This window comes from Sinocyclocheilus rhinocerous, unplaced genomic scaffold (genome assembly GCF_001515625.1).
Source record: "Sinocyclocheilus rhinocerous isolate Xijiao unplaced genomic scaffold, SAMN03320098_v1.1 scaffold1622, whole genome shotgun sequence".
NCBI lineage: Eukaryota > Metazoa > Chordata > Actinopteri > Cypriniformes > Cyprinidae > Sinocyclocheilus > Sinocyclocheilus rhinocerous.
The window spans coordinates 467838-480621 of NW_015654513.1; the positions used below are offsets into that span (position 1 = coordinate 467838).

Here is a 12784-nt window from a genome sequence, read left to right on the forward strand (position 1 = left end):
TGAAAATGTTTCCCCAGAAATACTTCGCTATTTAATGCATTTTTCCTTACAAATTGTATTATCAGCATAACAATTCGAGTAAATGTGTAAAAGGTATGGCATGAATTTGCCATCCTTCTAGAACAATGTGCATTTATGTTAAAATTGTAACATAAATTATCAAGTTTAGTTATTCTTATTTCTTTATTGCAAAACGCTAAAACTGGCACCGTTTTGGAGAGAAATGGGCTCTCATTTTAACCCATATCATGGTGTGTGATGCTGAACTATGAGTTTCTAATGGTGTTTGTATTTGCACTGTTCTAAACATTAATATTTTATGTGCAACAGCAGCGTGCTGTCTCAGTGGCCTTACACATGATTTTAAATCTATTTTTTCAAACTTTATGATTTAAATGGGGATGATTGTACTGAGAATAACTTTCATCTTTTCTTCAGCTGAATACTGTTTCCGTGCTGTTTTGATGTATTTTAAAGAGTTGGCAGTCCAAATTAAAACTGCTGGATGATAGATACTCTTCATTCTTTATGACAAATAAGATAATGTGAATTACAGAATGTACAACGTTTTTAAAATGTATAAATTGCGGTGTACAGTGTTTATTATGAGGGGGTAGAATCCACAGCTCAGTACTCACTACTCAATACTCAGTACTTTTAAATAGGCTACTCTTTTACTCTTACTCAAGTAGTTTTTTGGACAAGTACTTTTACTCTACTCGCACTACATTTTTTGGAAGGTAATGGTACTTTTACTTGAGTATATTTTTTCAGTACTCTTTCCACCACTGTAAAGAACACAAACTGTCACATGCATTTACACACATTCACTCACCTTGGTGCTGCTGCTCAGTGTGGGAGAAAGAGAGAAAGGGCTGATTTTCATTGGCTGAAGCTGTTGGAGGGAAACACATTGAAAATATGATTTTTTTTTTTTGATCATGCTGTTTTCAGATGAAATATAACACTGGTACCTGGCTGTCACTTACCTGATTATTTGAATCTGAGCCATTTCTTTCGGAGGCTGACAAACACAATGAGAGAAGACAACATTTCTGTTAATTTTGTAAATTTAAGTTAGGTTTTAGTTAAGATAGTTAGTATAGTTAAGAGGATATTAACAACATTTCTGTTCATTTTGAAAATTTAAGTTAGGTTTTAGTTAAGATAGTTAGTATAGTTAAGAGGATATTAACAACATTTCTGTTCATTTTGAAAATTTAAGTTAGGTTTTAGTTAAGATAGTTAGTATAGTTAAGAGGATATTAACAACATTTCTGTTCATTTTGAAAATTTAAGTTAGGTTTTAGTTAAGATAGTTAGTAAAAAATATAAAGTAGCTTTAATATAGCAAAAGACATGCAATTTATTTATATTAATTTTTATAGAAAAATTTACTTAATGATTAATCGCATCCAAAATAAAAGTTTTTGTGTACATAATATATGTGTGTGTACTGTGTATATTTATTATGTATATATAAAGACACACATACAGCATATTTTTTGAAAATATTTACATGTATATATTTATATTCATATAATTTATATTATATATAAATATATATATAATATACAAACATAACATATTTTTCTTAAATATATACATGCATGTGTGTGTCTTTATATATACATAATAAATATACACAGTTCACAAACATATATTATGTACACAAAAACTTTTATTTTGGATGCGATTAATCGTGTTTAATCGTTGCCCAGCACTACTTTTGTTTATTGTTTATTATTGATTTATTATTTTCATAATTTTAGAATGTTGTTAACACATAAAAATAGGCTGGAAATGTTATTATGTCAAGTAAATATCTGAGCAGAAAATTCTTTTTTGTTGATCCTTGTTGCAGACCTATAAAAAAATGAAAATATAATGTAGTTTTATACCTGTGCTCTCCATCGGAGAGTCTGCCGCTGGATTCTCAACCTCTATTGGCTTTGACATTCTGATATCTGTGAAAAAGAGAGAGGGATGTGAGGTCAGTCATTAGTTTTTGCTACACGATGATGCATTTCTGTTAACATATTTTGTTCAAATTAATTACTGTTTGCATACAGTTAGCAGCCCTGTACCCTGATTTAACAGTTCAATCCTATACCACAGTTGAACAGTAAGATATATTATTATTTTTTAAAATATATTATTAAATAGTTTTGATGATGATGAATGGAAGTGTAACAAACACAAATATGTTATATTTTGAATCAAAAGGACACAAATGCACACATTTTGATTCTAAAAATATAGAGGTCTAGATTCCTCCATTCTCACACAACTGGAGACGTGCTCAATCCAACAAACAACTAATAATGGTTACGTCACCACAGACGTGTCACTTCAAATTTAACTGTAACCGAGCCCATGGGACTGTCCCAGTCCCTCAGCGGTGAGAAACAGAGCGTGCAAAGTAAATGTGTGTGTGTGAAATATCTTATATCTTTAAAGAATCATAATACCATTGTTTTTAGAAATAAGATTTATAATGTTCTGGTCTAAACTGAATTCTGTAAATCATAGATATATTTTTACATAAAAGTCAGAACACAGCTGAATGTGTGTATGTTGCCGACAAATTCAAGCCAGTTCAGTTTATCTGTATGGCACTTTTTACAATACAAAGGAGTTATAAGCAGCATCAGCGTTATAAATTCTGTAGCCAAAAAAGCTCTCAAACAGACATTCATAAACACACACACACAGAGAAACACACTCACTTCCCTTTTGTGAAAAATGCAAATAAAGCCAACGACTGACTAATAATATGACCCACCTGCATATACCACTATCTCGTCTGATCCTCTTTATCTATCTCCCCCTCAACACTCATGCCTCATCCTTCATTTCTCACTCTTTCACAAATATTTTCATCGGTATTTAATTCTTGCCAAGTACATGAAACATTGAAGCCTTACCAGATACTGATAATTAATATCTGACTCCTCCAGGGGGCAGTACAACTTTAAAAAAAACGTGACTGTAATAATCCCAGAGAAAGTTACACAGGAAACCAACTTCACTCATATAAATTGAGTCACTCGTGAAAAAGCCACCAAAAAGCTGAAGAATTGCCGACTTCCTCAGACGATCAAATCCAGGGTCCAGCGACAGTGATTGGTGAAAGGAAGTAAAAGGGAAGGAAAGCCCCTCTCGAGGCCCGTCAGCCAATGGGCCGTATCTATAAGGGTTTCCACAGAATGGCCTGCTGGTAAAATGGTGCTATGATAGCTCAGGCTGAAAGTTTGAGAATATTTTCAGATTGTGTCACACACAAGTTCTGACTATTTTGAGTATGGTGTCATAATTCATCTGAATAAAATAAGCTGACTTGAGGTTATCAGAGAGGCATCATTAATTTGAAGCAAAAATGTCAAAGAAGTGTTTTTAATCATGGATTAATCATGACACCTTGCAGTCTATGATAACTCATTTGATATACATCCACCACAGTTTCGCATTATGGAATCTAGAACATAAGGTTTTATATGAAGTGAATATGCAGTTCATCATTCATATGAAGTTAAAATGAAAAAGTGTCTGATGGTTGTGGTGTTAATGTCTCACTTCCCTCTCTGTTTCCCCTCAGGCTGAGCCAAACACAATGTGTTAAACCAAACCCTTACTGTCGGGCCAGCTATTAATACGCACATTCACACACACACGCACACACACACACACGCGCAGGCTTAAATGTAGGTGCTGCTATATAATATACAGTCTTTATACAGTAGCTGACACGCACAGTTCTGTTTCTTATATATTTCGAACTTCTCCATTTCATAACTTCTGTATTACAAAGATCTCCATTCTTTTTTTAAATCTGAAATAAATATGCTTACACCGCCTGCACATACTGGAAATGGTTTCCAAGCTAAATTATTGTAATGCAATATTAATTGACAAAAAAACTACTCCACATTTCTGAGGGAGAGAGACTTCCTGCACACCTTCAGCAATATTTGTTTCCTCTCTTATTTCTGTTAACCTCATAATCCCTAATTCTGCTTTATTTTCGATTTGACAGTTCCATGTAACCTCTTTTAAACGTGGCTTGCGTTTAGCAAATACGTTTTTTCTACTACTACATTTTTCTAGGACATTCTACTACTATTGAGTGTTTATTGAGCTATACAGGATCCCTGCATGTGCGACTCATTCTCAGTCACCAGTCACTTATTTTTACGTCACGATGTCACATGTAAAGATGAAGAGCTTTTGTATAACAATAATCAGGGCAATCTCAGATCACCATATCCATCACTGCATGAATTAACTTCTCAATTTGTTCAGCTCAGTTGGTTTGTATTTAAACACATATTCATCATCTAAGGGTGTCTGGGTTCCAGTAGACTTACTTCTTCTGACTGCCGATTACTGACCTCTCTCCCCTTTTACAATGTTTGAAAGGACAGATAATCAGTTATGATAATGCAAGTTGTCTTTAGGAATATTATTGCTGGTTTCTACCTGCTAGGAACTTCACAGTAAGTGAAGGAAACACTCCTCAAGGAAGCATTCTTACTCCTTCTCATAGCAAACACAAACTGTACTAACAAAGAACATTATACTCCACAATATACTAATTTTCATTATTAAAGGCAAGAGTTCCTGTACTGTGTTCCATCTGTTGAGCTGCAGACAGCTGCGCTGTAGGTCAAAGTTGCAATTGGGAGCTGAGGAAGGGGGAAACCCCATGAAGAACTTCACACTGGGTTTCCCAGAGGTTCGCTTATACACTTCCAGTCAATAAATATAATTTCATTACCTCCTGAGTACTAAAAATTGCTTATTTGCCTGATGAAACCGCAAAACATAGATAAATGTAATGTTAGTGTAATAACCTGAAGATTTTATGCACATAATACCACAAATTGACATTGTTGTTAACCACTTAAAAGTTAGATGAGCTCTCTGAATTTAGGAAGAGAAAAACACAGCTTTTGGGCATCTAGTTTTAAAATACTGTAATTAATGATTGTGCCTTTGAAATTAATGCAGAGACATGTTAATTATTTTGAGGATTTCACAACAGAAATCACCAAACCACCAGTTCATTTACAGTGCTTAGTTAAAAAAAAAGCAGATCATTGACGAGTTGTCACGTTTTACTAAATTACAAATTCTACAATGAGAACATGAGATTGGCTAGAAAAAATGCCCCCTAAGCTTCACGACCTCACTGTGGCAGCAAGAGTCTAGTGAGAAAAGCCACAGAGGTCAGTAGCTGAGAATGCAAGATTTAAGCCACTACTCCAAAACAGTCATGAATAATAATAATAATAAACTTGGTCTGCCAAAAAAGCAATATGTTCCTAAGATGTGTAAAAAGAATTGTGGCCAAAACTTGTGAAAATTTATATATGTTTTGCTAATTTAATACTGGCCACACTTCAAAAACCAACATCCTCATAATGAAGAAGGTGTTGGAAGCGTCATGCTGTGGATTTGTTTTTCATCAGCAGAGACTGGGCATCTTATCAAAGTACAAGGAAAAATAGATGCTGCAAAACGCAAGGAAATACTGCAAGAAAATATCTCTCTGTCTGCTGAGCTGAACTTCAGCAGGACAATGATCTTAAACTCTGAGAACATGTCCTACATTGGCCCAGATTTCAACCCAAAAATTCGGTGGCATCTGAAAAGATGAATCATAAGATGTATGGCTTGTCATATTCCATTTGTAAGATGCTTGAATAAATGTAAATGTGAAAACTGCAACATACAAACATCACCTGACTACGTGAACAGCATGAATCTGGGCATGTTTAATATTTCAGTTTTTTTTATGAAATAAATTTAATTTTCTCATTAAATTAAAAAAATGTTAAAATAATTTACACAAAATATATATTTTTTAAGTTTCAGTGCTTTGGAAAAAAAAAAAAGAAAAAAAAAAAAAACAATCACAGAAATCTGAATTCTCTTGCAAAGCACCATAAAACAAATCGCTCTATTTCTATAGAAATAGACACTCCGAAATTCATGACGCATATTCTGGAATTTCAGCCTTTCTGTAACTTTGCATAGCTCTTTCTTTCAGTTTCTCTACACTAACCTTCTTGGTCCAATGACCTCAAACATCCCTGCATTTCTAATGAATCCATCAATAAAACTCCAAAAAAGAGAACCAACCTGGCAACCACCCCAGATGCTCCAGACACATACCTGGCAGCCACATATGGGAGTAGTCCATGGATGCAAAAGGACCGGTCTTTGTCATGTTGATGAATATGTGTACAGTCGTTCAGTGAGGTCCTCTTCCTCTCACACACATGAATACACTCTTTCTCTGTCTCACTCTCTCCGCGTCTCTTTGACTCTGTCAGTGTGTGGCCAAGAAGGAGGAACAAACTGATAACAAGTGGGGGGGAGAACTCTCCACTTCTCTCCTCCCTCCGTCACCTCCTCTCTACGCTATACTCACCCACACCTCCACCCCCTCTTGCCCACTTCCTGACCCCGAGAGAGCAAGAAAGGAGCGGGTCGGGGCAGACATGGCACATTTACAAGAACGCAACGTTGACTGCATTTTACACTCGTAAGTATGTCACAGGTCGTTTGATTGAGCGTTTGAAGGAGGAAATGCTGAGGAAGACGAGCAGGAACGGTGCGCGTACGGAGGAGGAAGTGAAGCGCTGTCGATCGGTGGGCTGAAGAGTGGGGTCAGGTAAAGAGACAGAGGATGAAAGAGGTTGAGAGTGGGAAGGCAACAGAGAGGAGCGAGAGATGAAAGAATAAGCAGATGGTGTGATAGAGGTGAAAAGAGGGGGAGAGTTGTGCCGCTGGAAAGTGCTGGGGTTGCTGGAAAGAGTAGCTCACGAGTCCTCTCTCGCACACCCGTCTCACGCCGTATCTCTACTGTATATCACCACAAGCCTCCATCAGAAAATACAGAATGAGGACGCTTGCTCACACGACTTTTTTTCCAACCTCACACGTCCACACTGGGGCATGAATCACCCCGTAGGAGCCCAAAACAAAGCAGAGAAAGCAAAACAAGACGTATGTGTTGTGATATAAAACTGTAACGTGTCTAAAGCAGGAAACGGATGGATTACAGGCTGTACTGCTCAAAGACTGAAAATAAACATTTCCAAACTGTCCAAACTACATGTTCCGCGACAGAGAACAGCGCGGACACACCAAATTGTTGTTATCATGTTTTATTTGTATTATTTTACACAGTCTGAAAATTGTAAAGTTATTAAATGCTATAAATCAACAAAATAGAGCTGCATCCTGGGACGCTTTTGTGTTGAAGTGTTGAAGATCCTTATTGGCTACTTTTCACTATTTGCTCCAATTTAAATCACAAACACACACAAAATAATAATAATTTAAAAAAATAAAGTAAAATAAAAATTCTACTAAATCATACAGTGACAATTAATATTTTGTCTAGTAAATTATTTTGAAGGATTTATGCATGAGCCTTTTATACAACAGTTCTTACAGCTCTTAAGGCCCGTTCACACCAAGCACGATAACTATAAAGATAATGATAAAGATATAGTTCTAAAAACTGTTCTCAATATGAGTCCACATCACAGCTATAACAATAAAGGCACAGAAAAAAACGATATTGTTGGAATCGATAAACGATAACAACATTGACAGAGCCAATCAGAATCAATCCTGCTATAACAAGCTCGAGAATTTAAAGCAGCAGACGACCATGCGCTTACAGACGATATCGTCCGCTAAAGTTATCCTTCTTGGTGTGAACGGGGCTTTAGGCTGATGATACACGGGGCAACTTTTTGGGCAATGTTGCCATCAAAGGGCAACCAGGTTAGACACAGGGCCCACGACCGATCCAGATAGAAATTTGTTACCCATTCTCAATGGGAAAGTGCCCAAGCAACACTGTTTAAAAAAAGTTGCCCAGCAAAATTGCTCAAAATGTTGCCCTATGTATTATCAACCTTAAGAAACAGTTACATTTGAATGATGCTATATGTTGTAATATAGTTTTCCACCATAACTGCATCTTCATAAATATTAAGGGATTCAAGAAAATTTTATCACAATAATCTGAACATTAAATAAAGATATAGTATTAATATAAAAAATATTACGGTTAATATAATTATCTTAATACTATGTAAAACAAAAAAGGAAGATTTTAGCATACATATGCACCCAATATGATATTACATATTTATGATAACCGTTTTAGGGTGTTGAGAGAAGATAATGTTGATGGAGGGATGTAAAAACATTCCATCTGAAATTTTAGATTATTTATTTTATTATTATTATTATTACTATTATTTTAGCAGATGCCTAAAGATTCATCAGTGTTAGTTTGCTATCAGACAAAGTCTCAAAGGTGGTCAGAAAAGAGAGATTCAAGTGCATACAGCAGAAATGAGAGAATTTCAGCAGCAAGAACAAAACTTACAGATATAGAAAAATGTTTAATACTGAACGTTGGCGTATTAAACAAACCAAATGGTTAGTTACTTCGGAAAATTTTAGACACAGCCCGCTACAATGATTCACAGTCAAGGTGAAGTCGAAGTTCAGGATATATGGGTGATTTAAGAGACTGCAGTACTGTATGTTTAACACGAGGAGGCGCCATCGCTCCACTTCTAATGAACGTTATGAAGAGTTTCTCTCCAATCTACTGATTGATAAATCTCTGAGCGCTCCATTTCAACTTCACTGGTCATATTACCATAAAATAAATGTAAAAATAACATGTCTAGTTTTTAGTCTGCATTAATCTGTACAACAGACGCAAACAAACAAAAGACAGCTGCCTGTACAGGAGCATATGAGACTAATGAGAGCTTAATTCAGTTACAGTTCTCTCTATTTAACTTACATTTTCTTCATGTATAGTCCTACACATCTTCACTATAACATAATAATCAGACATTTGTTATACTGCAGAATTTGAGCACTTGTATATGTATTGTATCACACAAAGAGAGCAGAGCGTCAGGTTCACGGTCAATCAACACCCTGTCTGTATGCTGTGCGGCTGCTGGGTTAAAGTTCATGACCCCAGAGGTCACACAGCACAGACACGTCTGCATATGTCACGGGGGTCTCAGGCCATTTGGCCGGCCCCTCATCTCATGATTTCCATTTCCAGGGCTTCCTCGTAATAATTGCAAACATTTGTAGCTTCAGTGATGACCTGCTGCCTGATGCATTCGTGGAACTAGCAGGAACATCTCGTGATCCACCAGCACACATGCCCCTATCATCTTTAAAATCGAGTATGTTTCTCTCTCTCTCCTTCTCTCCATGTTTATCTGATCAGCTGTGCGTTTAAGAGCGTGAGCTACAGGCCTCAAGAGAGCCATCAATCTTGCAGCTGTCACAGCTCAGAGCCGTATGCGTGTGTATGGGTGTGAGTGATTAGATACTATTTCTCACAGCGAACGCTCTTCACGCTGCAGATGCAATCGCGTTTGGTCCAACACAACTGTGTCTTAGTCTGTAATGCTGATAAAGTTACTTTCCGTCCTTCATTCCAGACTGAGGCGTCCACCTCTTCACCTCCATAAACACAACTGTCCATTCTCTCCACTTCTCACTCGCTCCTCCAACTGTTAAACTATCAGCACGTCCAGTAATGTAACGATGAAAATACTCTTTTTAAATTGTTTCCAGACATTTCTTTCTCTCTTTCTTCCCTGCTGATCAGTAGACGCTGTGACATCACTGGACACTGCTCTGCACTGTGATTGGTCACTGGCCTACGTTGCCAGGCAACAGCAGCTAAAGGTCTCTTGTGTGTGTGTGTGTGTGTGTGTGTTTTTGTCTGTGCTTATGCGTATGTTTTTACCCCTGTGACAGACAGTGAAATGGTAAACGGAAAGCGGCTCTTGTGCTGATAAGTTTCCTATCTGAAATGGAGCATTTTTCCTGTAATGTGAGGGTTGTGTATCGTTTCTCCTGAACAAACGTGTGCATGTTTAATATTTCAGCATATATAGGTGTGTGTGTGAACCCAGCTGTGTGTGAGAAAACGTGTGTGTCTGGGGAATAGGTGGTTATTGTTTTTGACACAGACCTTCATATTTCTGCATCGATCGATTCCTCTGACTCCCGACACGACAATAATCGCGCACACACACACTTGGGCCTCTTTCTATCAGTAGCATTATTACTGTGCAGAAAGGTAGAGGGGGAAATAAGGGGAGCTGAGAGGAATTCATACGGCAGAACGGGAAAGAACGCGGATGCAGGAGAGAGTCAGGCCACTTGAAAAAGAAGTGCACAGTGGGAGAATTGATAGTAAAATCTCACAGGGAAAGAAAAGGACAGGGGGAGATGAAGAGAGATGAGAAAATAAATGAAAAACTTGGAAGATAAGACTAGAAAGTAGAAAGAAATTTGTGTAAGCTGAAAAAGTGCCACCAATCCGACGCTCTTGGTCGCTACAAATGACCGGCTGAACTGATTTTTTTTTTTTTTTGCGCAATACTGAATCAAACTGGTTTAAACTTTATCATCGGTTTCAATAAACGTATGATGCTTCATTCAAAACGGATTAATTTGTGTAATTTTTGTTATGCATTACATTCACTACAAAATAACATTTTATATTTAGTATTTATTTATTATTAATGCATAAATTTGTATTAATTTATTTAATAAGAATTTATTAAATATCATTTGTTTTATTCATAATATTACAATTTATTGTTATACTCTACATAATAAAATAGAAAATATTTTATATATTTACATAATTGGGCTACACTTTATTTAAAGGTGTCCTTGTTACAGTGTAATTATACATTTAAGTACTGAGTAATATTAATTAACCACATGTACTTACTATATGGTTAGGGTTAGGATTAGGGTTACTTTCATGTAATTAGGCATAATAATTGAAAATTGAGTGTTTACTATTGTCTTTTTTCTTTATTGACACACTATTTTCCTATTTGATACTGTAAAGCTGCTTTGACACAATCTGTATTGTTAAAAGCACTATATAAATAAAGGTGACTTGACTTGACATAATTTATTGTTATTATAATAGTAAGTACATGTAACATGCGTAACAAGGACACCTTAAAATAAAGTGTTACCCATAATTGTACATAGAAAACATAATTTAGTGAAAAACCACGAGGAAATCATTCATTATTTGAACTTTTTAACTTTACACATTAAATAATTTGAATCTAATTGGTTACAGTGACTTCTTGGTGAAAACTACTATTCCTCAGATTAATAAAAACACCAATTTCGGAACAAATGCATAAAAATCGAGATATATATCAAATAACGTCAAAAGCCTGAAAATTACGTCTATAATATTTTTAGCTATCTCGCCCAGCCCTACTGCAGAATAATAACAGAAGAGCATTACAAGAGAGAAGATGAAGGATTCATCCTATCTTTTTCCAATAAAAGAAGAAATGAGGGATTGAATTGGGGAGGATGGAGGGGTGAGGGTACAACAAAAGAGATGAGACACACATACAAACAGAAACTGTTGTTTTTGAGAGATGAGGAAGAGATGTTATTAGGTTGACAGCAGCGTAATGACGGAGCGACTCTAGAGCTGTCACAGAAAAAGCACAAGCGCACGGTGATGGAGGACAAACACGACATGTTCACACTTACACTGTCACTTTCATGAGGAACCGTTTGGTTTGACATGAAGGACGGGCCATGATGGTCAACTAGAGAGGCTGACTAGTTTACCTAGGTTTTTTCTTATATACTATACTTCATTTGATTTTTTAGCTTTAGTGCATGTCAAGTTTCATTAGACATTTTGTAGTGCTAATTGTTTTTAACACAAGAATCCATCTTATATTTGATCGAAAAGGTGAACCTAAACCAAACCAGTCAAACAGGCAGCTCATACACTAGTTGATTTTTAATATTTCATTTTGCACATCCTTATTTGATATCCCCCATCCTCACACAGAAACTCTTTCTATCTTTTCCAATATTTACCGTATTTATGATTAAAAGTGACTGATTTACAATTTCAGGAATAATTTGACCTTTAACCTGCCTTTCACCTTTCCCCGCACAGTTTTTTCCCTTCATTTTGTCTGTCATTCTTACTCATCAATATTCCCACTCACCCTCCATCTTTATCACAACATCCATCTTTCTCTCTCCCATAATCCCCTTCTCCTTCGCTTTCCGCCCCCTCCTTTTTGTATCACTTCATTCCCCGTCTTCGTTCTCTTCTCATCCCATTTCACTTCCTAAACTACATCTCTCACTCTTTCTCTCTCTCTCTGTCTATCCATCCATTTCCAGCTGCCTTTTTTTTAAAACCTCTTTTATTGTTTAATTTCCTTTCCTTTTTTATGCCCCACTTGGCCATCTCTCTCTATCCGTCCTTGTCTCTGTGTTTGTGATAATAACTAAAATAAGAGTTTCTTCTGCCATTATTTATTTCTCTCCTCCCGACTGCAAAGAGATATCAAAACCTACTCAGAGCCAGCACAGGGGACCCGTGCTACATTTGGGGAAAGGAGAGGTGGACTGTGAGATGGAAAGAAGGAACGAGAGGCGGTAGGGGCTCTACTGCTGTTAGATGGGGGTAGATGGGTTGGGGGGGTGTAGGAAATCGGTCTGGCTTGCGGAACAGCTTTTCACCTATCTCTCTCTCTCTCTCTCTCTCTCTCCCCATACTGCTTTGTATTCTGTGGAGATGACAGGGGAAAGCTTTATTGCTCTGAGTCGGTATCGATCGGGGCCCTAGGCAGGGGGGAGCGCACAGACGCCCATTAGAGGCACTTTCTCAACGACCGCTCCCTAAGAGCACAACCCC

The 12784-nt window shown here is 36.8% G+C and overlaps 1 protein-coding gene across 3 annotated transcripts in view; it reads right to left on the reverse strand.

The window, feature by feature from the left end:
* pou2f2b (POU class 2 homeobox 2b) overlaps window positions 1-12784 on the reverse strand; it is a 40780-nt gene that overhangs the window by 9499 nt on the left and 18497 nt on the right. For all 3 annotated transcript variants that reach the window (XM_016524180.1, XM_016524179.1, XM_016524178.1), the window contains exons 2-4: window positions 1902-1967; window positions 990-1024; window positions 836-895 (exon numbers count right to left, since the gene is read on the reverse strand). In XM_016524180.1, the coding sequence (XP_016379666.1) occupies window positions 836-895; window positions 990-1024; window positions 1902-1967 (161 nt within the window). The remainder of the gene's footprint in view (window positions 1-835; window positions 896-989; window positions 1025-1901; window positions 1968-12784) is intronic.